The 27,364-nt window shown below is 37.5% G+C and overlaps 1 protein-coding gene across 1 annotated transcript in view; it reads right to left on the reverse strand.

The window, feature by feature from the left end:
* Positions 1-2,525: 2,525 nt before the first annotated feature.
* MRPS9 (mitochondrial ribosomal protein S9) overlaps positions 2,526-27,364 on the reverse strand; it is a 56,601-nt gene continuing 31,762 nt past the window's right edge. Inside the window, exons 5-11 of the mRNA XM_023211318.1 lie at positions 22,358-22,437; positions 13,404-13,489; positions 12,476-12,551; positions 9,914-10,082; positions 8,838-8,946; positions 5,189-5,358; positions 2,526-2,814 (exon numbers count right to left, since the gene is read on the reverse strand). Coding sequence (XP_023067086.1) covers positions 2,723-2,814; positions 5,189-5,358; positions 8,838-8,946; positions 9,914-10,082; positions 12,476-12,551; positions 13,404-13,489; positions 22,358-22,437 — 782 coding nt within the window. The 3' untranslated portion in view covers positions 2,526-2,722. The remainder of the gene's footprint in view (positions 2,815-5,188; positions 5,359-8,837; positions 8,947-9,913; positions 10,083-12,475; positions 12,552-13,403; positions 13,490-22,357; positions 22,438-27,364) is intronic.

Here is a 27,364-nt window from a genome sequence, read left to right on the forward strand (position 1 = left end):
TTGCCATTTCCTCTATCTGTACTCGCCACCTCTCCTCCCATGGCCTCTTTTTTCCCCACCGCCTCCTCCTCGGGGAGCTACCGTCCTCAAACTCTTCCAGAGCTATGTGCACTCCTCAGCTCTCCTCCTGTGGCACTGTAGGAGCAGGTCTCCCATTAGACTTGAGAACTTTGTCTCTTCCACGTCACCAACAGCAGCTGATGCAGGGCCAGACTGCATATACTGCAGGCTGCCCCGGAGGACACCAGGTATGGCAAGAGCTCAGCAAGTGGGCGATCGGTGCTGACAGGGCCACCCGCCATCCCATCTCAGCACACCCATGCGACGCCGGGGAACCACTTATCACTTCTCTCTTGTCAAAGTGGTAAAAAGTATGCTCCAACAGATACAGGCTAAATCAACACCACCGACCAAAACCTGCCACAGACTATTTCACTAGAGAATGACTGCCACACAGAAAGAACCCCAGAAAGTATTTTCTACAGTTTCATCTGGCATGAAAAGGGCACTGGGTACCGCATGGTGGTACTCACTCTCATTGTTCATCATCATGTTATTTTATTTTACCACATAAAGGATTTGATGTGTATATACATCTCAGAACTTATTCAAGATTATTTAAAAATAGACACTTATGAAGAAATCAGTGGATAATTGAGCACTGAGGGTCTAATTCTTGAAGCAATATTTTTACTTAAAATAACTGCATTGACATGAATTTTTTTTTGTTTGTTTGAGACAGGGTCTGACTCTGTTACCCAGGCTGGAGTGCAGTGGCACAATCTCGGCTTACTGCAGCCTCTGCCTCCTGAGTTCCAGCGATTCTCCCACCTCAGCCTCCTGAGTAGCTGGGACTATTGGCACATGCCACCACACCCAGCTAAGTTTTGTATTTTTTGGTAGAGATGGGGTTTCGCCATGTTAGCCAGGCTGGTCTCGAACTCCTGGCCTCAAGTGATCCACCTGCTTCAGCCTCCCAAAGTGCTGGGATTACAGGCGTATGAGTCACCAAACCTGGCCTGAAATGGATTTTAAAGTACCCGTCACCAACTGCCCCTTTCTCCCCTCAAAAACCTACTACACAATTGCATTAGAGTTAAAATGCCAAAGCTTCTTCCTTTTAAGGTACTTTAGAAATCCTAGAGCAAAACGCAATTGAACGCTTAGCTATGACTGAGGAGTCTAGCTCCTGGCCAATCACCTATGTGTGATGCCAAACCATGGTCAATCATAAAAGACTGCCTGGTGGGCCTCACGGGGGCCAGCTACACTCCCCAGCCCTGACTTGCGCACAGCCAGTGCATGACAGGTCCTGGGGGCTGCAGTCAAGGGCTCAGCCCACCTCCCGCAGCCCATGCTCTTCCAGAGCTATGTGCACTCCTGGCTGGGTGCCTTCATTCAGAGGGATCTGTTCCCTTCAGCCAAGTCCTCCCTCAGGCACCTCAGCTGAGACTTCCTGGGGAACGGGAGCTTGAAGTCACTTTTCTCCACATCTGTGCTGATCCAGAATGGAATCCACAATTGTTTCAGTAAAGAAACTGTGGCATAGATATACACGGTGGGATACTATTCAACCTTGAAAAAGGTGATCCTGCCATTTGCCACAACATGGATGAACCCAGAGGACACTATGATGTAAGCCAGGAACAGAAAGGTAAGTAGCGCAAGATCTCACTTAGCTGTGGGGTCTTAAAAAATCAAATGTATAGAAGCACAAAGTAGAACTGTAATTACCAGAGGCAGGGGTGGAGGAGGGCGAGATGCAGGTCAAAAGGTACGAAGCTGCAGTTACATAAGACCAGTAAGTCTAGAGACCTAACGTACAACATGAGGATGACAGTGAATCACACTGTATTGTATGCTGGAAACGAGAAGAGACCTTAGGTGCTCTTTCCACACACCCACACACAGGAAACTATATGAGGGCTGTGCCAATTTGCTTGACTGCAGTCATCACTTCACTCTGTAAATGTATATCACAACATCCTGTTGTATACCTTAAATATACACAATAAAACAAATTTTAAATATCCTCAAAACAAAACTGATCCAAAAAAGGGGGCAGGGGTGCCTTCTTTGCTGTAGCCTTGCTCGTATTCCTGCAGCGAGTGAGCACAGATAGGCTCGACTGTGCCTTTCACTTGGCTGTTGTCTGCACCAGCACCTCCCACGGCTGGCAGCTCAGCTCCCTGGCTCCGCTGAGCTCCTGACCGACTCAAGTTACTTCATTCTTCTGAGCAAGCACTCTCACCTCTCATTTTGAAAACTATGGGGTGACAGTTGCCAAGTGGGGAAGCAACAGAATCAGGGGAAATGAGTGCTAGTCTAGCTCTAGCATGAAAAGTACCAACAGTATGGCTCTGGTTGGTTGCCTAATTTTGGGGGCTTAGCCTTCTTGTCTGCAAAATGAGGTAACTCAACTATATATTGCTGAATATTCCTTTCAGGTCTAATATGCCAGATTCTGCGAATTATGCTTCCTAAAACTATGTTCTGAAAAAGTTAAGAAAAATAAAGTGGCAGAATGAGACTAACATTCTTCTTTTTCCTTTTATTTTTTAAAGGTCACCTTTACAAAGTTGCATTGAAAAATAAATCCATCTCACAACTCAAAGAAATTGCTGACAGTACTGCCCTCATGCTGGTCAGTCATTGCTTCCTCTGTGTCCGCCACGTGCCAGCACACACACAGCTCTTCCTCTTCCTTCCTGGGAGCGAACCCTTAGCGCTTCTTCCAGGTAAACTTTCTGCGGGCTCCCTCTTGGCCTGGCTTCTTCCGTTCTCTCACACGTGGATCAGCAGTGAGGAGTCCAGCTGCAGCATAAAAACAGAAGCCTTGAGGAACCGTTACTATGCACGCTGCCAAGAAGAAAAGCAGGTTCGTGAATTTATATGTACTGTTGTCTGAGAAAAAAAATCAGAGGAAAGCAACCAGACCAGTAATTTACCAGCCCAGTATCAACCTCGTGATGGCAGTTCGCTTCCACTCTCTGAGGATATTTTTCCAACCTCTGAGACAAACACCAGTGACGTTATTTAAACCTGCTTTCTTTATCTTGTAAGAATCATGATTCCCTTTTGGCTTTTAAGCTTGCCTAATCTAAGCGAGCTAAAGCTGCTCTTGTCGGGGCGGTCACTATTCACTGTAAAGGAACTTAACCTGCACACTTACTATTGCAGAGGCCAGAGTTTTAATGGAGACAAGAGTCAGAGAAGAAAAAGTTACTGTCAAGGTGAAGTTATGAGAAAGTACTTAGATACCATCTATTAACAGTTTACATGAATATGCATATACATACAAATATGACTTGTCAAACATTTAAAAAAGGAAACTTATTATTTTAATTTATGCCATAATATTCCCTGTTTTTTTTTTGTTTGTTTGTTTTAGAATTAAAAAAAAATCAGTTTTAGAGTTGTATTCTCAGCACAGGCAGTTTCTTCTAGAAGGATAAAGTCAGTTGAAACAGGAAACTGTCATTCTCCCAGTCTTCAGGAGTGAGTATGTTTCTAGGCAACTGCTGGGCTGACTCCTAGCTATGGCCCACACGGAAGAGCCCAGCAGTGCCTGCAGCCATAGGAAGTTAGTAAAGACCACAGATTCCAAGAATACCACTGATGGGAAAGCTCTTACATTGCTTTTATAAATATGTAAATGGACTTTTTCCTTGTCTTTTTCACTCTTCCAACGTTAGCACTCCTCTTACTGTATACAAGGCTTGGGTATTTTATTAAGGACCATTTAATGTACATATAGCAACACTTCAATTATTTATTACATACCCGTAAGCTTTTACACTTGCTTGTACTTAAAGGACATACATGGAATAAAACAGCAGTATTTGACAAAATACAGACAAGACCTAAGTTCTAGCTTCAGTTCTAAGAACGCTTTATTACTTTCAGATATGCACAGGAGCTCAAACTAATCAAATTGTTAAGGTTCTAGCAAATTACTTCAATGACTAGATATGAATCCCATATGATGACAAATTGTTTATAAGCAAATGGATTTTTAAGAGCCTTAAGCAATTAAGTAGCCTAAGCCATAGGTAGTGTTTTTATTGAACCCCAGTGGCTTGTACTAGCAGGTCTGGTGCACAGAGACCATCCTACTTGCCCAGAGGAGGAGCTGATGAACTTTGGTGCTAAGTGACTTGCCCAGGACCATGCAGCTGGCTGACAGCGCACACGGTGTTTTCCTCTTCTCATGTACAGTGCGAAGATAGTCTTCAGCTCAAACTTCCCTGATTTATTCTAACTGCTAAAGCAGTACCCTAATGAAAGAATCAACTGCCCATCCTTTTTCACATTACACAGGGACTCCTGTATTCATGCTAAGGTAACAGGGTTACACAGAGTAGGGTACAAGAAAATTCAAACACCGCAATGGGAAAAAATGGAAACCTCCAATAACTTACAAAAACAAAATACCCAAAGAACTTTATCATTAACCAAACAATTATTACAAATTTCGATGACAGACCAGGTGTGGTAGCTCATGCTACATAATGTCAGTGCTTTGGGAGGCCAAGGCAGGATTGCTTGAGGCCAGGAGTTCGAGAACAGCCTGGGCAACACAGCAAACGCATTTTTGTGTATTTTTGTAGAAACGCATTTTTGTAGAAACGCAGTCTCTACAAAATACACAAAAATTATCCAGGTTTGCCAGTGCACGTCATAGTCCTAACTACCTGGGAGGCCGAGGCAGGAGGATTGTTCGAGCCCAGAAGCTTGAGGCTGCAGCTAGCAATGATTATACCACTGCACTCCAGCCTGAGTGACAGAGAGAGACTGTTTCAAAAACAAAACACCCACACATTTCTTGATAAAACAACAACAAGCAATTTGTCTCTTAAATATAACTAAGCTAAGCACTTTGTTAAGCTGAACAAAAGATTATGCATTAAGGACAAAATTAACTTTTCCCTGACCTTGGAACTGAACATTTTAGCAGGGCTCAAATAATCAGTGCGGGGAGTTCTCCCCTTTTTCTAATTCAAGCTCACCTTGTAGAAATCAAACCTGAGAAATACTGTTGGTTCTGTAGCAAGAAAGAAGATAGCGAAGGGAAATATTACCTATGTAACTATGTATTTTCTCACGAACTTCAGGCACTAGTACAAGAAGCCAACGAACATGTATAGTCAGTATTGGGCCACCATGCCTGTCCCACCTAGGCTCATACCTTGTCTCATCCACTCGACCTCGTCCTCGGTGACAAAGCTGCACAAAGCTTTTGCCATTGCCAATCGTATCGCTCCAGCCTGCGCTGACCTCCCGCCCCCTGAGACGGTGCAGGTCACATCGTGCTTTCCCAGCCGGTCCACAAAGTGGAAAGGGAACATCAGCTGTTCTCTAAAGCACAGCACAAGTAAATGTGGTTACATTTACTATAAAGATACATCATTATGTAAACAACTGAAATTCTGAATATTCATAAAAGCAATATTCTGCATGCCACTGTCATACTTTCCATACTTCTCGATCAATCCATTTTACCGAGATATAGAAACACATTTCTGACATTTCGAATGATTTGCTGAGAGTTGTAAGGTTTATTTCTTTTTCTTGGGTATAGCAGTACACTCTATCTTACTGTTTGCTGATCCCCTTGATCTCAGAAGATCTTTGCAAAGCTTGAAAATAACTTCGTAAAGAAGTCTTACAGTTGGGGAACTCCATTAATCAACTGAATTTAATGTCTCTGGATTGGATGATCAGATATAAAATCAATAGGCCTTCCCAAACAATGATCAAATGTCGTTTGGATTCCCTAAATATACTATAAATATATCTGTATAATGTATAATGCTCATCTTGATACGGTTAGTTTCTAAAGTTTCTAAAACTGTATTCGACCTTGCACTTCCCTGACACCAAACGCATATTCCCAATATTCTTACAGTTCTCTAAATCGCAGGGTCTTGCTACCTTCCTGGGGCCAGGTTGACATTCTACACAAGCCCTGGCAGGCCTGCTCTCTCAGGGTCGGTCAGGGCCCACAAGACCCTGGGGCAGGCACCACAGACAGAACATGGCCCTGGACTTGCTCTTGCTCAACTCGACAAGTATTTGTTGAATACCATTTTCACGCTAGGGAAGATGTTCACCATTACCTTTGTCAAGCACTTTGATCTTGCTATTTTGCCTTAATATCTTGCTACACTTTTATTCAGAAAAGCTCACTTATATTGCATTTGCTTTCTTTGACACTGTAGCTTCTGGACCCAAAATAAAGTTTATATAACACAGTTAAGCTAAGAGACAGGTGTGGACAGGACATGCAAGTGCTATTCTTCATACCACACTAATAAAATAATCACATGCAGATGGGTAAAAGATGACTTTCAAAAGCCACAGCAAATCGGAATTCATAACAATACGATCTAGGGATGACATAACTGCTACAACAACAAAAAACCCATAACCCTATACTGTCTTTTTGAACAAATGCTTCCAAGAAACCAAAAAAAAGTAGCCATAAGTTATAAAAACAGTATTATAAGTAGTAGCTATTAATATACTATGATAACTAAAGAAAATTTCAGCTGGGGACCTACAGTCCAAGCTGTCAAGAGGCTGAGGTGGGAGGACTGCTTAAGCCCAGGAGCTTGAGTCCAGCCTGGGTGACATAAAGAGACCCTGTCTCTTAAAAAAAAAAAAAAAAAAAAACAGTGAATGTCAAAGAAAATTCAGGCTGAGCGTGGTGGCTCATGCCTGTAATCCCAGCACTTTGGGAGGCCGAGGCGGGCGGATCACCTGAGGTTGGGAGTTTGAGACCAGTCTGACCAACATGGAGAAACGCCGTCTCTACTAAAAATACAAAATTAGCCGGGCATAGTGGTGTATGCCTGTCCAGCTACTCAGGAGGCTGAGGCAGGAGGTTCGCTTGAACCTGGGAGACAGAGGTTGGGCCAAGATTGCACCATTGCACTCCGCCTGGGCAATAAGAGTGAAACTCCGTCTCAAAAAAAAAAAAAAAGAAAATTTACAGACTGAAAATCTAATTCCACTATTGCATTTACCTAACCATCTGGGTCCATGACTCAGTTATATACCTAGTAATTACGTTATGAAATCTATTTTTCTAGATTTTAATTGAAGCCTCTTTATTTATCTTTATTTATATAAGCATTTGTTAAAGAATCATAAAATTTTAAAAATGAAGCCGGGTAAGTGTTTAACCTCCCAAACAAATGGCTGCCCAGAAGCCTCCCTTATAACTTCACTTACATGGCTAACCCACTGAACTGTGTGTGTTGGGTGATGAGAGAACTCCGATCAAGATCCCTGATTCTGGGTTCGCAAGTCCTCCTATTAGTCAATGGTCACCTCACTGCTGATTTATAAGTTCCTGACGTGGCGGCCCTAAATCCCGACAACTACTTTAAAATAGTTGTAGGTGCCCACAACCAAGACTAGCCTTAGGCTTCTCAACCACGTAGGAAGTTTCTTGCCAATAGGAATCGTATCTCAAAATATCTCTGATATCTTCACAATGCCCAGAACAAGACCAGAGAAACAGATGATCCTTAGTAAATAGCTGCTGAATTCAAATCAAAGAATAAGATCTAAGAATGTAATTTCATTATGAGATCAAGCCATAACTGAGACTTGCTGTTAAATCATCAGGAGTTATGTCTGAATACAAATCAACAGACAGGTTATTGGTTAAAGGACATTCCTCCTACAGTTCCCAATGCTAAAGTTATCAGCCCCTGGAGTATGGGTTTCTCTCTGGCTTTTCCTAGGGGAAACACAAGCTTCTTCCATCCCCTGCCCTGTGAGGATAATAGCAGAACTAATTCATCTTAAATGGAGTTAAGAATGCACTGCTTGTTGACACAGGCACACACAAATAAAATAAACATACATATCCTAAAGTAATGATTGCGTCCAGAAGCTTACACTGTATTAGGAGGGTCCTCTTTTGCCTACATCAGCATTGGTATCAAAAGAGCTTTAGCCCTTTTGACCTTAAATACGGTAACACATGCAGGAAACAGGAGAAGGATTAGGAAAGGAGGAACTAATCATACCAAACTTCTGTTACTCGTGGATAATGACAGTAACTACTGGGAAAATAATAACCATATCAAGAAGAGGCCTTTATATAGCAAGTCAGAGAGAGTTCTGAGATGAGTATATTTAGATTAGAAGAACTGTAGTATCTATTTATGATTAATGCCTATTTCTCCATAGGATACAAAGTTTAAAAATTAAAACTGCCATATTTAGCACCCAGAACTAAGCAAAGCCTGATGAGTTCTTACTTTAACCCATAAATGCCTGGTTTCTTTGCTTGCTCAATACATATAATCACATTCCTCTGAATAGGAAAAAAATCCAAAATGATAAAGCAGACTTTTTCTAATATTTACGATCAGAAAAACAAACACAAGCCACAAGAAATTACTTGCACTTTTCCTTGCCTAGTGGGTTAGGTCAGTTTCAAGTGCCAAGGCTGGTTTTTGTGGTGGTGGTTTTGTGCACACCTGTCCCCAAACTAGAAGGTGGAAATCTACCTTTCTTATGTTTGGCACAGTCTGCACTTCAGAACATAAGCTACATCTAAGACTACTCAAACTGCAGTAGGATCTGATGAAAAGGGGAATAAGAGTCAATTAATGAGGAATTCTAGAGATGCTTTTTAAAAACTCAGGAAGCTGCTTTAAAAAATAGCTTCAATTAGCTAGTTTGATATGTTCCATTGGTAAAGAGAAATAATCATTCAGAGAAACAGAATTAGAAGATCACAAACCTTCTTAAATGATCATGATGCATTATAAAGTATGTTTCCTTTAAAAACAAAAAAATCAAAACCCAAAACGAACCTGTCCTGTGTGACGGGGAAGTAAAGCTGGTAATCAATTCCATTTACTTTTATTCTTCCACTTCCATGTGCATAAACAATTGCTTCTGCTTTTGCAGTCTTTCTTTTACCTTCAAAAATATAAAATTCCTAGTAGTAAATATCTCGAAGACCTGTGCTTTGAGACAGGTAAAACTACATTAGAATTTGTTTCCCCAAAATAATATACAAAACTGTATATAAGCAAGTCCTATAACTATTATTTCAAGTCAAACAAAAGTAAAGCAGGTAAACTACACCACAACAGATGCAATAAAGCTCTCTGTGGGGTAATTTTGTTCTTCAATTCCATTTTAGAAACACTACAATGATTTTAAATTAGTTTGAACAACCAAGAAAGTAATTGATATTCATTTCCCTTACTTACGAGAATCCACAACCAATTTACACAGCGTTCTTCTTTCATAAACAGTAAGAATATATCTAACAACATAAGTTTTAGAAATATATAACTAGTATGATGAAATATTACTAGTAGAAATAAAAAAATACTCAGGAAAGGTCACATTTCTTTGAAAACACCACAGTAGTTAAAAATGACAATGATGAGAAATCTTTTAAGAGTTGTAAACATTTTAATAGGTCAAGTCTTCAAAGTTGGACTATGTCTAATGGCTCTGAACAAGAATAATGTGAGTTAGGGATGTGAAGTTTTCATATTACTTAGTTTTGGCATTTGATATGCAGATTCACTGAGCATTTTCATTTTTTGTAAAGAAAACTTTATTATAAATACTTTGCCGATTCTAGCAGCTTAAAATGTGAAAATTAAAAGAGTTAATAATATAAATGTGTGAAAATAAAAAGTGTTAATATGACTGTATAGGTATGCATCCACATTTTTTCTTGGGATATTATAAAGTTCAGTTTTGAAAAACTTCAATAGAATCTTAAAAATTAGGAAATCCAATGTAACAGTAGCAAAAATAAATAAACAAATAAAAAATCTAATGGATAACAGAGAGCAACAGCAAGTATAAATAATTGTAGTTTTTCAACCTTCACTGAATTTATTTTCTCTCCGCAGAATGTCATTACCTTCGCTTTTGCTAAAGGCCATTCCTTGCTCGTCATACTGTACAGGTTCAATTAGCTGTTTTTTTGATGCAGCAGTTACATTTCTTCGAAACCTCTGCACAAATTCTTCCTCAGCAGCACCACACTGCAATGTCAATAACTTTTCTAGCAACCGAATGAGCTTCATATACTGCAGACAATAAAAATTCATTAGAAGGTGCAAGTGTAATTGCATTTGCTAAATTTTTTCTATTTTTACATCCTTGATCTTTCCAATGTTGCTTTTCCTGATGAATTTTGACAGGATGACACTTCTGCATCTTCACGCTGCTTTTAAAACAGCATGCAGATGCATCACTTTTCCTGCGCATCTTTAGTGCCAAATCTTTTCTTTCAAGAAACAAAGAGATTTATCATTCAAAGAAAAATCAATTTCTCTGTATTATGATTATGAAATTTAGATTTAAATTCACTTTCAAAAAGTATTTAGATGATCTTCAAGTGTAATTTCCACTCTTTTATTAGAACTGTATCAAGTGGAGCTTTATAAATAATTTCAAGTAAGTTATGTATAGTAATATGGAAAGAGTTTGATTTTGAGAAAATGTACCTCTTAAATTATATTTCATAATACATTTGGCAAATATATCTCTGGTTGTTCAAGCTGTGTTACTTTAATGTTTATGATTTCCTTTAAAATCGAACAATCAAGCTATTTAAAAATTCAAGAGATACTTGACTTAAAGGGCAACCTCTTGAAATAAATTATCCTTGCTCCTGTGTGCATTTTTTTTAATAGTTCTTGAACATGTGATTAGAAAGTAAACAACTTGGAATTAACCCCTTAAAATTAGAAGCCAGAATAATCACTCTAAAGTGTTTATGGAGAAGGAAACAACTAATGCTTGAGATTCTTAGTGAATATGGATTGTGAAACTCAGTCTTTGATAGCCTTCTTTATGTTTTTTGTCAGCCTTAAACATCATACTCATCTTTGTCACTACTGCCTTTATTGTAAAAATCTGCCATTAATAGTTTGAAATTTTTAAAAATCTCACCAGTAAGATTAATATTAAAAGAACTACTTCGACTACAGCTTCCTATGACGTAATGAAAGAGAAGGCACTCTTCCAGTAAGGGTGAAACATTTAGCTACCTAGGATATTGGGTGGACAGAGCTCCATGCTCCTCTCCAGTCACTGGTCTGGGCGTTCTGTGCTTAGCTACTCTCTCGATTCCATCTCACAAACTCTCAATGACTACTTCTGCACCTACAAAGGGGCACTACGGGTGGAACTCAGCCTTGCTTCTGAACTAGGTTAAGAAGTCACTGACCACCTCCACGTCCCTCATCTCGATAGCCATAAACATCAGGATTTCTTCTGCTATCCAGTACCCCAAAGTACAAAGTATCATATATAACTTGTTTCCTTTGTTTTCATAGTTGTACACCTGTATTAAAGTTCTTGGGATATTACAAAGCAGAAAAAAGAATACCTGAGTTATTTAAAAAAAAAAAAAATCAAAGCAGCCAGAAACAGAGGAAATAATGAAATCACTTGTTCAGTGAAGAAGCAAAGAGATTTTTCAGTTGAATTCAAGTACAGCAGTACTTGGAAGTTAGGATATTAGAAATTAACTCTGGATCCACCACTAACCAAATGTCGGACACTTTGTTTAAGCAAACTGCAACATTTCCAAATCATTAATTTCTATAATACATTAAATGAGAAAAAGAACAATTCAAGTACATGACTTAAAATCTATATATGGTGGCAAAGTACTAACAATGTTAGCCACCACCATCAAAGAAAAACTCCATCTTGGAAAAATTTATGAAATTGAAAAATTTCTGGAAGATTTACCCAATCTTCCAGAAAGTAATAAATTTGGAACATTGAAATGTTTAAGACATCAACTGTCCTGTGATAATGTTGATATATTAGAACATCTAACAAAATAAGACCTAAAGCAGGGGTTCACAAACTTTATAGGGTATAAGATTCACCTGGAAAGTTTGTTAAAAAGATTCCTGGGTAACCCCCTAGAGACTGCGCTAGATCTGGGGTGAGGCTTAGGACTCTGTGGTTTGTGACCAGCATTTCAAGGGATTCCGATAGAGGTGGTTTGCAGATCCCAAGATAAAAACCACTGACCTTACAGATATGGCACACAAGGTAAACAGTAAATTGCATGAAGGTAACCATGTGCTGCATCCCTTTTCTACTTAACCAATAATGACTCCTTACACTTATCATCAGCTTGTAAAATTAGCTACTGGCCTTACAGGAGGAGATGAAACAACATCTGCTGTGCTTCCCTAAAACAACTGGCACAGGACATGAGGGCACTTATGAGAGGAGGACCTGGAGACTCGACAAGGCACCTCCCTGACCACAGATAAGGTCATCCCAAGGCAGAAATCAGTGACGATGAATTTTTTTTTTTTTTTTTAAAGATAGAAAGAAAAATCATCTTAGGAACACCTGCTTTGAGGAACATTACTATTAGGATCCTAAATACAGCAATTGTCTGCATTCTTATGGCACAGGTCCCCTTAAATTAAAAAGATTAATTACTCACATCTTGATCTGACAGTTCTTCTACTAACATTTCTTCTAGTTCCTCCTTAATCAGCCATCTGCTGCCAATCAGGTCTCTGTTAAAATATCACATATATTCTCTTTTTAATTAGCCATGCAATTAGAGTTATATCACAAAAGATCCCACATATAGTAGCAATTTTATGATTTGGAAATAAGTTTTTATATTATATAGCAGTAATTTTACCCAACTAAACTATTTTTGACATACATTCCATTTCCTCAATCTACTTTAGAAAAGGTATCTACTCTAGCAAATGTTTTAAGAGTTAAATATGCCACTATGGAACTCATTTGGTATTAAAAGCCCACCAGATTTCTTAAAGATTAAAATTGTGCCTGTATAACTTACTTCAAAGAAGATGTTATGGATACAACATTAACCTGTCAATAGACTAATGCGGTAGGCAAGTCCAACTAAAGGGACAGGAGTGCATTTAACTTAACTTAAACAAGGTGTTCTTCCTTTATGGAAGAACTCTTGAATAGATAGGCCAAAATTTAACACTGGCTGATCAGTTTGATGGATCTGATCTATCGCTGTTTGCCAAATGGAAGCAGAGACCTTGATATACCAAAACGTAAAAAAAAAAATGTGAAAAATTAAAGCATGCAAATGCTAAATAAATGTGCAGCTATATACATAAAAATTCTGAAGGCATCATATCCAGGTATAGTAATTAAACATCCTACCATATATAAATCTGGGATAAAAATAACATAAAAATAACTTCAATTCATGCTTTCTCCTAAACAAAAACCACCTATTACTTTGAACCCTAACTTTAATGCTTAATGATAAAATACGGAACAAATTTTAGGCTTCAGGTATGTCTAAAAAAATACCAATGAGTGGTATGTTTTTAGTTCAAATTTTATTTATATTTTAATGGAAGAAAAGAGCTTACCTGGTTTCAGTTTTTTCTGGAAGCAGACCTTTGGCTTGCAACTGACTTTGATGTTTTTCTAAATTGAGTAACATTCCATATACATCCTATGGCAAATAAAATATACAGTACATGCTAAAAATTAAGAGCAATGATACATTATAACTCCTGATATATTTTATAGTTTTCTCCTGTAAGTACTTCCTAAGGTGTCCTCCTCTTCAGAGAATCAAGCTGCAGAGTAAATAAAACTGAAAATGCTTTTAATAACACTATTTCTCATTTAAACTGAAGGATGATAGAGTAATTTCAATGAGAATTTAGTGTCATACATCACAGTACACTTAACTTTAGCTGATTTAAAAATAACTCTATAAAAATTTTACAACTCTACTTCAGTGAGGTTGGTTAAAAAAACCCAAAAACCTTAAACGATTTTCCCTTTCCTTCGGAAAAATCATTAATTTATATGGCAATGTGTACATTAAACTTAGAGAATTATCCAGTAAAATATATGGTATTTACAGGTACTTATGTATTATTTAATACAACTTACTACTTATTTAATATTTAAATAATATTTAAGTCCTTATCATATAGTTTTGATCTTAAAAAGAGCTTTCTATTATATTTGTTGTTTGATTTCTTCCTATTAATTTACTTCCGAACAAAATCTGTGAATGCACGTCACTTGTTAAATTACAATGGAAGTAGAAGTTTGCCATTTTGTTAGAACTTGCAAAAAGCAATAATGCAGCAATAAGGATCATCAATGAAATGCATTTTCTAGGCAATGAGTTTATAATAAGCAAAACAGTTCAGTTTTTGCCTGAGCAAACTTAACTTTTTGAAACTAACACTCAATACATTTGTATTTATTCATTTATAATTTACACATAACCTACCATACTAATACCCAATGAGCAGATAGGCATTTTAAAAGAATGAGCTAGAGATGACATAAATTTACTTTTTTTTTTTTTTTTTTTTTTTGCTAATCATGATAACTTCTAGTATCAGCAAATCTCAGAAGATACACCTTGTTACTGATAGGAGATGTCAATCCATATCTCAGTCTTAATAATTTCAAGTTTTCAGGGGCAACTTCTTGTGGGCTCTGATTAGACTGCCATATTACCTCATAATGTTGCTGATAAAGTTTTATCTAAGTGTAGGAGAAATGTCCCTTTGCCCCTGTCATCATATTTACTAGTGCTTACATTTTAGCACGGTCTTCACTCTGCAACCTGTTTTCAGGAATCGAAGGAAGGAATCAAAGGAAGGAAGAAAGGAAGGGAGGGAGGGAGGGAGGACAGACTGAGCCTTTGAATTTTTGTAACATAGGTGAGAAAAGCTGATATAATACTCAATGGGTAGGACTCCTCAGTGAATAAGGACGTAAAAATTCATTCCTTTATGGCTGGGGAGATTCAGGTAAGTGTTTTTGGCTTTGTTTTTCATTAAGGGTAGTAGAATTGATCGTTTAGAAGAGAAAAGAAAAAAAGAAGCAGAGAGAAAAAGAAGAAACAGCACTTAGAAGCTACAAAACTGGTGGTGAACTAGACATTACCAGTGGACGTGAGTATCTCAAATTGAAAGTAAATTCATCACTCTAGCTCAGCAATTCTAAAAGTGCAGCCCCTAGATCAGCAGCAGCAGCAACAGCAGCATCCGAGCCTAGACTGGCTAGAAATGTACATTCTAAGAACTATAGAGAATCTAGTTCAACACAATAGCAAAGGGACAAAGGAAGTTAATTTAATCGTAGCATTTATATTAAGTGTAACTGTCCCTACAACTACATTCCAAGTACACATCCATCACCTGCAGCAGCAGAGCAATGTATTTGACAATAAAAAAGCAAACAAAAGCCAACTGTTCACCCTAAAGCAAAACCACAAACCATCCACATATAGAAAAACAGGGGTATATATCCACATACATATATCCCTGTCACTCAACTGAAAGTAAAAGTTTACAATTTATCTCCCAAGAATTGGTAAGCCTTGTTGACTGTGGTTAGGGTACTTTTAACTCACTTTTAAAGGCTAAAATAATGGGTTGGGACTTCAAATGGATAGTATTTCAGAAAAATTTCAATGCACCTGTTTCTAGAAGCAATTCTCAAATGATCTGAACAAATAAAGAACTCCCCCACCACCCCCCCGCCAAAAAATGAATACTCCCCACTTATATGAAATGGACAGACTCAGGCAAACAGCACGCCACTGTGCACCCAGCACAGCCTGTCAGCAGGCTGGACCACAGGCAGACTGTGGCTCCATGGGGTGCTTGGGTAAGGAAACTGCAGTGAGCCTCTCAGCTGCCGGGTCCAGAGTCCTGAGATTCAGAGAGTGAAAGTCTATCTTTCAAAGTAGTGAAGAATATATGAACTTAAAAGGATGCCAGCAATAGTAGTCAATTGCTGAGTAATTTACTACCCTCCTCTGCTTACAAGGGCTTACTTAGTTTTCTGAAATAATTAAGTCAACTAAAATAACAACAATCAACCTATCTTGTACGTAAGTTTTAAGTCAAAGTATATAGGCTGTCATTTCCCAAAGACTTTTGAGCAATTTTTACTCTAAATCCTTATTTTTCTTAAAGTATTCTTCCATGATGCCATTTCCTCCTAATGTTGTACTGAGATCCATAATAATGTATAAATGATACAAATAAAACCGTCAGAAAAAAATGTGGAAGAGCAGAAAACAACCCATGAAAAGGACATGTCAGATTTCAAACACGGTGAATTCGATTCATTTGCGGCAAATGCTTACAATTTGATGATTGTAACCCATCAAATCACATAATGCCCATTAAGCCACTCCATACACTTCTTTAAATAGGAAAATATATGTAAAGTACGTACTTAGCACAGTGCCTGACCTATAGTAATGGTCAAGAATGATAGCGGGGGTGAGGTATGGCTTTCAAGAGTCAAATAAACAATTTTACTGGTGCACCATTTCCATTTATTCTTTCTATTTTGCATAATAAAACCACTCTTAAGATTCTACCTTGGTTAGTTAGAGACAACAGTTCTCTGGAAAGTAGATTCTATAGCTTCAACTCCCTGAAGAGATGTGTACTAATTTACATCAAAAAAATCCTTAAGGGTATAAAATATGCCAAGAACTGTCAACATCACAGATTACCACTGGTAGCTTCTGGTATATTGTTAAGTTTCCACTTAATTTTTAAGGGACACTAGAGAATTAGTATGACCCACCTACACTAAGTTTATATACTGTATTTAACAGTGTAATTTTCAAATATGACAGGAATAACCCAGATGTGAAATGCTGAATCATTAATCACAGCTATGATTAATATTTCATAAAATCAAAGCAAGCCTATCCACCCCTCGTGTCATCAGATTTCCATAATGTATGAGTCAAATTTAGAAGGTGCCTAATTTGAAAATACCAGATGCTCAGGTTACAGAAAAGAAATGCTTAATCTAAACCCTTCTGAGAGCATGAGCACTATGATTTTTAGTATCCTTCTGAAATCTGTTTTGGTTCTATTAAATCATGTGGAAATTCCAATTTTAGGAAGTGTAAACAAGTAACATTTCATGGGGAGGTGATATAGAAAAAGTCTGTTGTATTTTGGTACATAACATAAATAGTAACTAATAGTAATTACCTTAGATACTATACAGTAACAGTAAAGTAACTGACTTAAAATTTGTGCTTGTTAAAGAAATCACAGAAAATCAATTTCTTAAATCATCTCCTCGATTTTTTGGCCGCTGGCATATACAAAATCAAATCAACAAATATAAATATAATCCACTTATCATTAACTAAGAGAGGTTTACGCTATATATCTCAAGTTCCAAGTGACATACTTCTGTTGTAGACTCTTGGTATTACTTTGTGAATACAATACAATATACTATATAGATTGCACATCATGTAAATGCCATTCAACATACAAAGAAAGTCATCTCAAGATGGATCATATGAAAAAGGACTCTGGGGAAGTCCACACGCAGGAGTGATGACCTGAAAGTTCTTGTAACTCAGACAGCATATATTTTTACTATTCAAATGAAAGCCCCATCATATATTATAATAATTATACCATTACAAAGAGGTAATCTAATTAAAACCAACATAGAGACAATAATATGTTGAATCCTTTTCTAAAAAATTAATTTTCTTAATTGGTACACTTGGAGCATACCAGATATACAATGGTAATTATTCATATGTGAGGAAAATGTACATTAAAGATACCTCTAGAACAGCAATTTTGATTGCTGAATTAATTACTGAATTAACTCCTGCTGTCAAGGAAAGTCTTAAAACAGCATGCAAATATATTTTAGCACCAGTTTGTAGCTTTTTTAAAAATAAGCACTTTACATAGTTGTAGTTATTCCACAATACCTCACTGTGAGAAGGGTCACTATTTTAATTCCATTTTAAAAGACAGCACTACATCCAAGAGTTTTCAACAAGGTCTCAAAGACGATCTATAGACATCTGAACCAAGTAAGAACTCTGTGATACTCAGTCCCCAGGACTTCTGCTAAGAGTCTGGAATCTTCAGATAACGAAGCAGCAGCACACTTCTGGGGCTTTAAGAATCGAGTAGGTTACTGAAGTCCTTTAAAATAAACTGGAGATTCTCCAAATACGCCAGGAGCTTCTTTCACAAGGCAAATGAACCCTGTTTACACATAAGTTATAAGGATTAGAATTACCTGGTTTTCTCTCACATTTTAAACTTTACTACTTATCCCTTCATTTTACATATATATATATATATATATATATATATGGGTATAAATTTCATCTGTGGCCATGTAACTCCTTCAGTTTAAAGAAAAAGTTTGAAAATACTGAATTGCTTACTGTAAAACTGGTTCTAAAACATAAATGAAGTTTCTACACAATGCTAAATTCCTAGTGCAGTGTTTAGAGTTGCATACCTTCCTTTTCTTAAAGACTGAGATGAGGGGAGCTTTTGTAAAACGTCAATAAATGCTTAAGGTATTGGCGCTGATATCAGTCTTAAAACTGGGACTTTATTAACCTCTCTTTTGAGAAAATGTATTTATCTAAGGCGAGTAACGCCTATAATGACAATGTATAGAGTTTTCAATATTCTGTACTATGGTCCTCCCCAAGCGCTGGTTTCGTGGGACATCAAAAGGGGTTTGGAGTAGAAAGTGTTCTACAGTCCACTCGGTTTGAGCAGCAGAGTGTCAAAGCAACGTGTTTCTTTACTTAAGGACTTCACAGAGCTTGGATCCTACTAAGTGTCTCCTTGTTAGAGTTCCCCAGTACATAATATGTAACATTCCTAAATGAACAGTTCAGAGCCTCTTTCTTGAAGAATATTTCAGTTTGTATTCTGCAGAAAGCACTTTGGGAAGAGCTGTGTTACAGACATGCCTTGACTTCATGGGTCATGTTTTACAAAAGGGTTACCACTTCAGAGTTAAATAATCCCCTCCCATTATGAGTCTTAAAGGGTTTTCAACTTACTTTTAGTGAGTGAATTTTAATTTTTTTTTTTTCCAGAAACATACTTATTGGTAAATGTTTTTTTCTTCAAATTAAAGGACCTTCAGAAACTGAACCATGACCACCAAGGCTGCGGCCTTTGCCACCAGCTTGGCTGTCCTGGACAGGCCCAAGCTGCTGTGGGAAAGGGGGTAACCCTGGCGGGGTTTACAGCCTTGGATCCAACGGGCAGCCCCCTCTCTGGCCTAGTCCTTTCTCCACTCCCCACAGTCTTCACCTAGGCTAGCCACAACTCAGTTGTCTTGCTGTATAGCATTTTATTTTTTACACAGACATCTACATCCTCTTTAACATTCTTCCCTCTCCTTTACACCTTTGCTCAATTGTTTCAGGAAACTTTATTCTTTCTCTCTTTCTTGAAACCTAAAGCCCTAAATCATGTCAGAAAAGCAAACAAGTTCTACTAGTTAAATGGACATTAAGGAAAGGAGAAGCCATCCATTTTTGGTGAAAGTCCAGCCAAGCCAGTGCCACCATGCAGGGGATCCCTTCGTGGTACCCAATGATGCTTTCAGAAACTCAGGAAGTTTCTTATTTCTTCTTAAATTACTTTTTATTAAGAAATTATTTGTTACTATGGTTTTATACTTTTTTCATTATATACATACATCTTATTAGTGTAAAATAAATGAGTTTTTAATTGACTTTCCCAGGAACCTGAAGACACGCGGATCATTATATCCATAGGAAAATGGGGGCCCAAGTGCCCTGCAAGTGAACCTGTGGAGTGTGGCACGTTTCCAAAACGTGAGAACATCACGGATCAGCAAATCCCCCTTCACTGTATACTTTCCTATCATGCTTCATTTCTGGGCAGGAACAATAAACTGTGTCTTATATTTCATGGCCATTTTTCCTCAAAAACCTCCCCATTTCTCCACAGAAAGTGGACAGACTAAATACAGGTCAACTGGAAACAGGATCCCCTAAAGCATCATACACTGATCTTAACTGCAAGGTGCATCAGCGCCATCTTTTATTAATTGCTGTAACATAATATATGTGCTTCGTATGCAAACAGTCACCAAATACTAAAAAGAAGATTTGGCATCTTTAAGGAGGACAAGACAGGTTAATCGGCATCAGAAGGGTCTCCTCACGCCAACTGCACGCAGGCTCTCGATGTGTTTTCCTGTCACAACTCCTGGCCAATGGCATCCGGGCCTCACACAATTACAGTTGGGCAACGACGTGGGAAAAACAGTTTGGCTTAGTGTCTGTTACCCTGTCACATAGGGAAAAAATTCTATCAACGAAAATAAATGGTAGCAACAAGGATTCATTTCCAAGTCTTTAAAGCTTGCCACAGTCTTCAGGGGCGACCTCCCGTGCCGCAGTGGGGACAGTCGTCCTGTGATCACTCACAGTGGGAAGGGGATGGCTCCCCTCACCATCAAGACCAGGCAGAACAAAGAGAGTGCAGGCAGGCGAGAAGGCTCCAAGTGTTATAGCTGGACTTTCTACGCAGTGCCTGGCCACTACAAAAACGCTTCTGTAGGGTGAATGATGAACATTTCGTCACTATTTCAAAGTCTCAGTATCTCCGGCAGGTGATCATGATATGTGTTATCTGGGAAACTAGGCTGGTGTGACTGCAGCTGTAATTAATAACACCTGCTATACATAATGCTGCAATGTATGCATAGGGCATACATTTAGAAATTACTGCATTGCACTAAAATATAAAAGCCCAAAGGACTCTTCTCTCGATACATAACAAAACTTACATTACTCAAAAAACCAAGAATGTTTATTAATCAGATATCATTTGACATTTTAGTCAGAGAGTATGGTAACATTTTATCCACTTAGAAACTGATCAGTTTCTTGAACGATACCTTTTAAAACATAAAAACAAACTTAAAAAAAAAAAGTTAGTCTCTTATAAGATGTGTAATTTCCTCATTATGATGGAATGCAACGAAATATCTTGCCCTTGGGTTGCTCAGTTTCAGCCAAAACAAATGCAAATGGCATGTCAGATGACAGCTGTTTGATAAGGCTCCTCTACAAGACCTGCATGCTTTACTTTTTTTCCGTGAAACTTGGGATGAAAGGCAGAAGGCAGGAAGAGAATTAATGTAGCATACAGTCTAAAGGCAATGCTACAACCGTGATTAAGTAGAAAAGTTAAAAGGCACAGATTTTCCACAGCTTCGCTGCGTGCAACCCATCCGTGTAACAAGTTGACAGGCCTAGCGCGTCAGCTCCATCATCCCCTCCGACAGCTAAAACGCAGCATTGCATCCCTTTTCAGAGAAAATTTGCGTCTGCACCATGAAGCGTTGTACATTATTTCTTAGCACTGCAGGGGGCTCAAGTCCATATGGAACCTTCACAAATATTACCACAGATCAAACCGGCGGCGTTTGGAGGCAGATTTGACATACCTATTTAAATGAACAGCAGGGGTCCTCGGGCAGCCTCGGGCTGTGCGGGAGAGAGCCTCTACGGAGCCGGAGCCGCAGCTCCATTACTCAGCAAAGACACACTCTACATTTATCATTCATTTCATTTCTGCCAGGGCAAGAAGCTCATTTGCCCAAGGTCAACAAAAAGCGAAAAGAAGGTTTTCTTTTTTTTCCCCAAGAAATAAATGTACCTGACAAGTGGGAATTTTGTCCTTTGGGTTTGTGGAGCACAAATAAACAGCAGATAATTCTAAAAAGCAGAGTAAATGTGTGCACTGATTCAAGCCACTGTATCTGACTGTAGATGGGGGAAGCCCAATAAATATTTCTGAAACTTTAAAAAATCATATAATGAGTAAAATAGAACTTGATATCATGTTCTAAAAATAAAAACAGAATATTGGCATCTGGCCTTTTTTTTCCACAGCAATTCTGGGGAACTCTTCCAAATTTGCACACTATCAGATACTTATAGCTCTGAAAACAAAACAAAAATTGTTCACAGCACACTAAATGCAGTTGGAAGTCAAACTGTAATAAAATCATTTCTTGGGTTGTTTCGGGGCCCAAATTCTAGGCTCATCCACTGCATTAATCTATGAAAGGCAAAAATTGTATATAAATTAACAAAAAACAAATGAGAAATAACCATTTGACTCTTTTTCAAGGCAAATGCCTCAGAGCCCCTGACAGCATCGTACACTTGGCCTCCTCCTTCCTTACCCTGGAAGCACATGCACACACTATATAATTGAGTTGAACATCTATCTTCGAACACGATTTCAAGTTGTAAGTAAAAGCATTTTAAAGACAAACCATTCTGATATAAACTCCATAAAGTTTACCTTTAGCAAAATGAATTAATATAAATCATTTCATCAACACACTGTCTCACCTCTAGAAGTCTTATTTTTGTCCATTATAAAATACTAGGTAAATTCTGAAGCTGAGAGCAGTATCCAGCATAACTAGTTTTGTAGCTTACAGCTCGTATTATTTATCATAAATGCAATATACTTACATGCATTAATGAATAGTATGACTGTTTGCCAGTATAGAAGAGATAGTGAAATGGACGGCCATCTTCTCCCCACTGGATTGCTGACAAAAAATCCAGATGAAAACAAATAAAAATACACACAGAGACAGACCAAATAGCGTCATTTAACCACAGTTAGGAGACACATTTATAATTGAGTAACAAAAAATACAAAAATCACCAACATTTAGAATTCTGATATTTAGTTTAGCATATTTATATGCAAACATTTAGGATATTTAATATTTCATACCATTAACATAAAACAATGTTTACATTTAATTAAAAAATTACTAAATATTAACTATGAGAATTTCTGTAATTTGTTTCAAATAAAAGCTTATAAAATAGCCAAAATCATCTTGTTAGAATAAAAAAAATTAGGCTTGGCTATACACATAATGCCCTCCCATATTTTTAGAAGGGAAATCTGATAAAGTAAACAATGCAGTACATTCAGAGAATCTAAAACAGGTAAACAAAGATGAAAACTAACGAATGTATTTTTCCATGCTACATCATTTGTTTCAACCCTGTGGTCATCCACCTCCGAGTGTAAAACATCGACAATAGAAGGGCCTCAAAACGGTGTTGGGTGCAATTCCTTCCGGAATACACATGGCCATTCACATCTAACTAACCACCACCAAGCAAACTGAGAAGTGTTAGTCTAAGAAACAAGACAAATGCTAACTCTGTGTCCTCTGCCCATGCTCTCTCTTGAGATGTTTCTCTGAAGCAGATTATACTCCTTGGTTCATTACAGAAGTTGTAAACTATTTTCCCCCAGGCCATCACTTGCCTTTTACTTTTACTTATGTTACCTTTCATAATTGAGAAGTTTAAAATATGTAAACAGTCAAATCTGTCGCTTTTCCTCTATGGCAGTGTGACTTGTTTTTTCATGATTCATCCCATGAAGGAATCCTTTATAGGCATTTTCTCCCTAATTGCCGCCCCCCATGAAATGTTAATACCACAGACACACTACACATCTGCTGAAGTATACTGTGGCCCACTGGAGGGCCACAAACTATTGTAATAGCTAGGTTTCCCCACCCCCGTGAACCAACCTTTGCCCCCACTGAGGAAACATGCTTTAAGGCTTTGGGCTCTCTAAAATTATTTTCTTGTATTTCTTCTGGAACTTTTATTTATTTTCATGTTCAAATATTTAATCTATTGGAATTTATGTTTGTGAGGCAGAAATCCAAGAACTATTTTGTCCAGCAAAGTGTCATTATCTCTCAGTTTTGAATAGTTATCTCTCAGTTTTTTGAATAGTACAGGCTTTTCTATCGAAATACCACCTGTATTATATAGGAGCATGTCTTTCTTCTGAAACAAAGACCAAATTTTCATAATAAATGTTGAAAAGAAAGTCTTGCTTGGCTACTTGGCTTGAAAAACCAAATTCTTATTTGCTAATGGCTTATGGATGATTTCAGCACTTTTCCAAAATCATTGTCATAGACTTCATGAATCAAATCCAGCATATTTTCTAATATTTTTCTTTTCTTATGCAATTGATTTTCACTGTATGGTTAGTCTGTCAGAAAGTGATAAAAAAAAGACAAACATCATGGTTGCAGACAAGACTCTACTGGTAAGTAAGCCTGGAGATATGTTTGAGTTGAGTCTCATATCATGGGATTGATTTCATTACATCTGTGAATGTGTATACACACACACACACACATACTTGACTTCACTGAACCTAAGGTATCACAGATTTTTAGATGCCCCATCATGTATCTTATATATCACAAAGAAAGAGAAAAAATACTGTCAAACCACGATATGTATCATAGTTCACAAAAATTGTAAAGTGTTTCCTGCTGTCAGACATTAAAATTTGAGGAAAAAAAGAAAGTCTTAGAATTAACTAAGTAAGGCACAAACATATGCTGCCAGTACTTTGCTCATTGGTCTGTCTACTCTGCGTCAGTAACCGCCATTTTAATTAGCAGAGCTTTTTGCTGGGTTTTGATACCAGGTATGATAAGCTCCCTTCAGTACTTAAAAAAAATTTTTTACCACTGTTTCTTGCACAATTAGACTTGACTAGTTCCTCCCAAAAGTTGTACCAAAACTTTAAGTAAAATTATATTCAATTTATCAATAATTTAGAAAGCAGCAATTCTGGAATATTGTCCTCCCTTAGAGAACCATGGAATTTTTCCAACTATTGAGATTTTCACTTCTGATCTTTAACTGAGTATCATAATTTTCTATATGAATCTCATATATTTTGCAAGTCTTATTTGTGTATTTTAGTTTTTGTTTCTCTTGATACTGCCCTCCCCTATTCAGTTATCTATAAAAGTAACTTTACACAAGTAACATATACTTCCCAGATCATACGTTAAAATTCTTTTGCCAGAGCAAGGCGGGAGTTTATTGTTCAGGACTCTCTGTGCATTTACGTATGTATGCCTGCATGACATAGGATTGTTTGTGTGGTTCTTTTAAAGACAAAAGTGGTATTAAACTGTATTTATGCTACATATACCATTTGTACTTGCTTTTTAAACTAAACAATGTTACACCTCTACTAGCACAAGTAGCTCTATCTCACTCTTTTTATGGCCTGTATATTATTCCAGAGCACAAGTTTATTTAGCCACCCTGTGATGAACATTTAGACTCTTTCCAATTTGTTGCTGATACAATATTTACCATTTCCAATCTGATGGGTGATAACTGCCTCTCATTATTGTTTTACAAGATGTTATTTCTGACCTCTGACATTTTCAAATGTTTACTGGTAGTTTAATTTTTTCCATTTATGAATTGCTTATTTTCCTTTGCTCATTTCTGTAGTAAGCTGTTTTTGTTAATTTGTGAGTAATTTATTCTAGGTATCAGGCCTCCGGCACATTTCAAATTTTCTGGTGTCTTTGTCAAAGAGAAATTTTTAACTTCAACGTAAATAATTTATCATCTTTGTCCTTTAGTTTTTGTGATTTAAGGACATAATATCTGTTACTTTAAAAGTATTGAAAGCTGTATATATATTCTTCAACTAGCCACTTTATTTCTGTTCTAGAGTTTGAATTTCTTAACCCCAAAAACACACAATAATTTTTAAAGTCTTGACCAAACTCTGTTATCTTCTGCATACAGCCTATTTTTCAGCATTCCATTAAATGAATTGAGAAAAGGAGGTACATGCATGCATATACATACGAATGTGTCTGTATGAATATGTAGGTATGTATTCGTATAGTTGAAATTCAGTGTTTTTAAAACAGTTCTTGTCTGCCAAAATACATAAAGGAAGTGAAAGATTGCAATTCATTTGCTACCAATAAGACCATCATGTTCCTTAGCTCATCATTACATGCCATCCCACACTGATTTCTTTGTGTGTAGATGTGACCGCTACAGAGTCATCAACTGACAGGATGCTCATATGATCTCTGCAGGATCAGCATTTCACCCTGTAACTATACTGTGGCATGCTTTTATAAGAGGGTATCATATTTTAAATTTTCAGAACAATTCATAGTTTAAATGTTTGAAATTCAGGTACCCAAATAATGGTAGTCTATTGAAATTCTAATACAGTTTCTAGTGTATGTTTTCCATTTTCTAAGTAGGCAGTCATAACATCTGTGAATAATCATCAATTTTCCTAATTTCTTTCAGTTTTCTAATTCATATTTTTCCTTTTTTAGCCACACTTTTTTTTAACCATGCTTGTTAAATCTTTCAAAAACAATGCCAAATAACACAGGTGAGTATGCACATACCTGTCTTATTCCTGAACTTAAAGGGATCTATTGATATATTTTTAAATTTGATGTGTTTCAGTTTGTCATGATAGGCTTTCTCAAACTAAGAAAGTTTCTTTTTATTTCTGGTTTGTGTTTTTACCAATAAAATCAATGCTCAATTTTGTTAATTAATTTTTATTTATTGAAATGTTTTAACCTTGACTCAATTAACACAGAGAATTACATAAATCATCCTTATTTTCCCAGAGAGAAAAAAGGCCCTCTGGTATATTCTCTTAATATAAAGTTTACTTGGTTTGCTAGTGTTTTATCTGGTGACAACAGACTATAGGTTTCTTTTTCATGAAATTTGTGTCCAGATTTGATAATTGTGTGAGCTTCTGAAGGAAATTTGGAAGTTTCATTCTTTTCTTCTGCTCTATAACAGTTTAAATGATAACAATAGTTACATCCTCCTTCAAGGTATATCAGAACTTCCTGACAAAACGTTCTGGGCCTGGGCTTCTTTCATTAGACCTTTGGTGCCCTTTGATAACTTCTGCGGCTTTTAGATTAACACAGGGGTACCCAACCCCTGGACCATGGACAGGTACCAGGTTCTACTGATTTTTATTTGCTGTCATGACTGGTCAACTGGGACCAGAGTGGGTGTTTCACAATAAGAGCACTTGGTTCTATAGCAGGGGTCCCCAGCCCCTAGGCCACAGACCAGCACAGCTTCATCTGTATTTATAGACGTTCCCCATTGCTCATATTACCGCCTGAGCGCCACATCCTGTCAGATCAACGGTGCCATTCGATTCTCATAGGAGTGCAAACCCTATTGTGAACAGCACACGCAAGAGATCTATGTTGCGTGCTCCTTATGAGAATCTAAGGCCTGATGATCTGTCACTGTCTCCCATCACCCCACATGGGGCCATGTAGTTGCATAAAAACAAGCCCAGGCCTCACACTGATTCTACATTATAGTGAGTTGTATAATTATTTCATTGTATCTTACAAAGTAATAATAGAAATAAAGCTCACAATAAATGTAATGAGCTTGAATCATCCCGAAACCATCCCCCAACCCCTGGTCCGTGAAATCGTCCTTCACAAAACTGGTCCCTAGTGCCAAAAAGGTTGGGGACCACCAGTTTAACCAATACTCTCCTGATTAAGACATCTGTGGCAATTATATTATTCTTTCAACTACACGTCTGAGAGTCAGTTGAGTCTGGTGGTCATACATATACGTGTGTGCCAC

The sequence above is a fragment of the Piliocolobus tephrosceles genome, chromosome 15 (assembly GCF_002776525.5).
Source record: "Piliocolobus tephrosceles isolate RC106 chromosome 15, ASM277652v3, whole genome shotgun sequence".
Classification (NCBI taxonomy): Eukaryota; Metazoa; Chordata; class Mammalia; order Primates; family Cercopithecidae; genus Piliocolobus; species Piliocolobus tephrosceles.